The following is a 5,000-nucleotide window of genomic DNA, read 5'->3' on the forward strand; positions in this document are numbered from 1 at the left end:
AGTCCGGCGAGAGGTAGCTCAGGCGCTCTGGGAAGCGGCCCGGGTTGGTGTAACAGAATATAATTGAAGTATAAATCAGCCATCAAACGTCCGTCATGAGGAGTAAATAGCAGTGGTGAGCCCGCGTGTGGGTCGGAGGGCGAGCGGTGATTGGCCGACGGGCCGACAGGACGGACCAATGGCGGTGGATCTTTGGATGATAGATGGTACGGCGGCGGCCACGTGGCACCCGCCCACGCCCTCGCGCAGCCGCCCATGCCCCGCCCGCCTCCCCGCTTGCATCCCACGCCGTCACTGCGACGCCGCAACAGCCCTGGATACCGTGGACTGACATGATTGCAAGAAGAGATTGATCACGTGTTTGGCAGACGCCTGATTCGTCCTCGCGACATGACGAGGGCGGGAGGGCGGGAGGGCTTGAAGGTCAGGGCACAAGGAAGCTCCTGGACTTCTTTGGGCGGGCGTTGGGCGTCCAGGGATGGGGAATTCCAAACCATAGTTTTTTGTGTTTTTTTCCATGATTGCGAAGGATGTTTCTCTGTATGTATAAAAAAAAACATGAAAACATGGTTCCGTTGGCAGAAAAAAGGTGTTGTGTTCTCTTGGAAGTCTCTTCGCCAAAGAAAGAAATGTGATGCTCCTCCCTTTTCCTCCTCCTGCACTAGAAGTTGAGCTGCCTCCTCCTCCGCCTTGGCTTTGAAACTCGAGTCCCTTCGTCCGAGGGCGAGGTGGGACTCTTGTCCGCCTACACACACACACATACACACACACACACACACACACACACATACACACACACACACACACACATACACACACACACACACACACACTATATATATATATATATATATATATATATATATATATATATATATATATATATATATATACATAAAATGTAAAAATGTAAATATGTATGTATATAGTATATATACACATTTGTATGTATATATATATATATATATATATATATATATATATATATATATATATATATATATATATATGTGTGTGTGTGTGTGTGTGTGTATGTATGTATGTATGTATGTATGTATGTATGTATGTATGTATGTATGTATGTATGTATGTATGTGTGTGTGTGTGTGTGTGTGTGTGTGTGTGTGTGTGTGTGTATGTGTGTGAGAGAGAGAGAGAGAGAGAGTATGTATATGTGTATATATATTTTATATGAATATATGATTATTTGTTTCTATGTATACATAGATAAACACCCGTGTGCGTATTGGGTACATATGTATTATTGCTTATTTTTATTTTGTTTTATTCTGATACGAGATTGTTATTGTAACTCGTTGTTGTATAGCGGCTCCCAAGCTAGTCAATAAAAGCTTTCGTATTTTTCTCCTCTTCCATTGCAATATATTTGCAAGCAAGCATTGATTAGGCAACGAGAAGACAATGCACTATTATTAGCTCAGGTGTAATTAAGAGAATAGAAAAAAGGTAGGAAAAAGAAGAGGAAAAAAGGAGGACTTGAACCACCAGAGAGGAAACGCGATCGCCTCCACTTGATGAGCCCTTCGTGGCCGTCAGCGTCGTCAGCGTCGTCAGCCATCCGTCTGCAGCTCGCTGTCAGGAGGGAGATGAAGGCCGGTGATGTAGTGGTTGGTTGTCAGGCGCTCGACGTCAGCTGGGAGGTGAGGCAGGGCGAGGCACACACTATTGGTTGGTCATCGTCAGGAGCTCCCCGTCAGCAGTTCCGCGTCAGCAGGGAGATGAGGGAGAATGATACGCTAGTGGTTGGCTGGCCTCGTCGTCAGCAGCGCCCCGTCGTCAGCAGGCCGAGGCGAGGGCTCCTTCCTCACATGGCAGTGCAATATGAGTCCCATGATTTACGCCCGTCATCAAGATCTGCAACGTTGCCTCGTGTTATTTGCACAGGCTTCTTGTCCAGTATTTATGCAGTGACGCGGCAGGAGGGAAGTAGGCGGGGGAGGGGGGGGAGGGGGAGGGGAAGAGCTGCGGACGGACGTGTACACAGCCAATGCTTTAAAGGCTTTGTCGAGTCGTGGCTGTGTCTGTCTGTCTGTCTCTGTCAGTCGCTCTTTCGCTCTTTCTCTCTCTTGACTGCCTTACATCATCCATCCACTTAACTATTTAACCAGCCATCTTTCCATCTACCCCATCCCATCCCCATCCCATCCATCCATCCCATCCCATCCATCCTTCCCATCCCATCCCCATCTCCATCCCATCCCCATCCCCATCCCCATCCCCATCCCCATCCCATCCCATCTCATCTCATCTCATCTCATCTCATCTCATCTCATCTCATCTCATCTCATATCTCATCTCATATCTCATCTCATATCTCATCTCATATGAGATATGAGATGAGATATGAGATGGGATGGGATGGGATGGGATGGGATGGGATGGGGATGGGAAGGATGGATGGGATGGGGATGGGGATGGGAAGGATGGATGGGATGGGGATGGGATGAGATGAGATGAGATGAGATGAGATATCTCATCTCATATCTCATCTCATATCTCATCCCCATCCCCATCCCCATCCCCATCCCCATCCCCATCCCCATCCCCATCCCCATCCCATCCATCCTTCCCATCCCCATCCCCATCCCATCCATCCTTCCCATCCCATCCCATCCCATCCCATCTATCCTTCCCATTCCATCCCATCCCATCCATCTCTTTCACCCCTTCCTCATGCTGACATAACATCGGGGATACAGAGATTGATTTTAATTTTGATTTGCCTTTGAAAAAATAGGATAATCCTAATAATGTTGATGATTGTGATACTAATGCCAGTGGTAATAACAGTGATATTGATAGCACGAATCATGATCGAAGCAACGAAACAACTGCCGATTGTTGCATTTGAAAATCTCCCACAAAATGTGAATCAGTTCACTGTTAGTTTTTCATAGCGAGAAAATAGCGTTTGATTGGAGCTATAAAGTGATATGAAAAATTGAGAATGCATGTGCAAGAACCAATCCCACTGAGAATGCGCGTGCAAGAATCAGTCCCACGTGACATGTGCTTAGTTCAACGTGTTTCTGCTGCTTTTTCATTTCTTCTTTTATCATTTAATCATGAATTTCAGATTTGTGTTGCATGTGCAAGGGCTTCTTGCTGTATATGCAAAGGTATTCATATGTGTAAATATGTGTGTGTGTGTGTGTGTGTGTGTGTGTGTGTGTGTGTGTGTGTGTGTGTGTGTGTGTGTGTGTGTGTGTGTGTGTGTGTGTGTGTGTGTGTGTGTCTGAATGTATGTATGTATATGTGCATTTGTAAAAGGTACATAGTTATGTCTGAATGTAGATACACACACAATCGTACATAACTCTTTTGTATCTAGTTCTTCGTATTAGTAGCATTATCGTTATCATATACCGCATTTTATCGAAATGAGATTGCGTGTGTATAGGAATTTGCTTTATGGTGAGTGAGTGTGTGTGGTGACGCGCGTTATTACGTGCATCCGGCAATGACTGCACAATACCCACATCAAGTTGTCTGTTTTATTGATTCCATTAATTTTTATCGCTTGGCGCAAAAATGGCATATTCATGGGAGTGAACTGGTGGATATTGATAGGCGGTGTTGATGGCAAAGATAGGAGGAATCATTAGAAAAATTGTCTGATGACTGACTGTACGACGGGCTGTTTGTTAACAGTCGGGACCATTGCTAACAGTCTGCTAATTTTGTGGACTGTGTTTAGATTACGCGCGGAAAATATAAATGATGTTATATCCCCACACAAAGACACACGCGCGTGCACTCACGCACGCACACGCATGCACACACATACTCACACACACGCACGCACACGCACACGCACACGCACATACACATACACACACAGTTATATATATATATATATATATATATATATATATATATATATATATATATATATATATATATATATATATATATATATGTATGTATATATAATGGCACTGAAGATATGATCATTTATGTAATATGCATTTTACCTTTTCTTTATCTGTCTATGTGGATTTTCCTCTTTGATTTAATTTTTCTGTTTCTTTCCTTTCCCCTCGTCTTTGTTTTTATTTTTTTTTATGGAAAGAGTCAATGAGATTATTATTTACACTATCACGCCGCCATACTCTGGACGCACAGAACCCTGGTAACAATTACAGTCATTTCTCTGCATCTAACCCGTGTCTTCTCAATTCCAGAATGTGCAGCATGTTCCTCCCTGAGCTGTCGAGCTTCGTGGCATCACTGCTGTTCGCTGTGCATCCCATACACACGGAGGCTGTAAGTGCTGAGTCATGCTGTCCTATCATGGAAAAGGGGGGGGGGTAGAGGGGGACTAGGGAACGAGAGGGAAGGAAGGGAGGAGGGGTCTAGGGAATGGGAAGGAGGGGAGATGGGGGAGTAAGTGGGAGAACAGTTGGGAGTAGCAGCCTCGTCGGAAGGTAATTTCACCCCTGTGAAGTCTTCTCTTACGGCGCATAATGGCGTGCGCAGCTTCCAGTGCTGCTGCTGCTTCCTGTGTCAACTCTGTTTACCGTAAGGATTAGTGGTAAATTTGTAACCCCTTTTATACTTCATTCCATTTTATTCTTTTGGTGTGTCGAGTTGCTCCATCTGTGGCGCCCTGTCACTCACTCGACGTCAGTGTCCGCATTATGTCTTATTTCAAGGAGAGAGTGAGAGGGCGGCCAGATGTGACGGCAGATAAAAACATACAGATGTGTGGGTATGGGATATATTGTGTGTGTGTATTTATATATGTGTGTTTGTATATATATATATAAATATATATATATATATATATATATATATGTGTGTGTGTGTGTGTGTGTGTGTGTGTGTGTGTGTGTGTGTGTGTGTGTGTGTGTGTGTGTGTGTGTGTGTACAGACATTAAGAACAAACATTAAGGCAAGAGAGTGAGGAATAAAGGGAAAGAAGAGAAAATATATTATGCAGCGCTCCCTTGTGACCGGCCAGTCGATGTATCACACTT

At 44.4% G+C, this 5,000-nt stretch overlaps 1 protein-coding gene across 1 annotated transcript in view; it reads left to right on the forward strand.

Annotated features, from left to right (window-relative positions):
* The window catches only part of LOC122260685 (protein O-mannosyl-transferase Tmtc3), a 301,116-nt gene that overhangs the window by 251,544 nt on the left and 44,572 nt on the right, over positions 1-5,000 (forward strand). Inside the window, exon 5 of the mRNA XM_086550358.1 lies at positions 4,206-4,287. Within this exon, the coding sequence (XP_086406484.1) occupies positions 4,206-4,287 (82 nt within the window). The remainder of the gene's footprint in view (positions 1-4,205; positions 4,288-5,000) is intronic.

Source organism: Penaeus japonicus, unplaced genomic scaffold (assembly GCF_977035675.1).
Source record: "Penaeus japonicus unplaced genomic scaffold, GWHDUDI00000001_assembly GWHDUDI00000023, whole genome shotgun sequence".
Classification (NCBI taxonomy): Eukaryota; Metazoa; Arthropoda; class Malacostraca; order Decapoda; family Penaeidae; genus Penaeus; species Penaeus japonicus.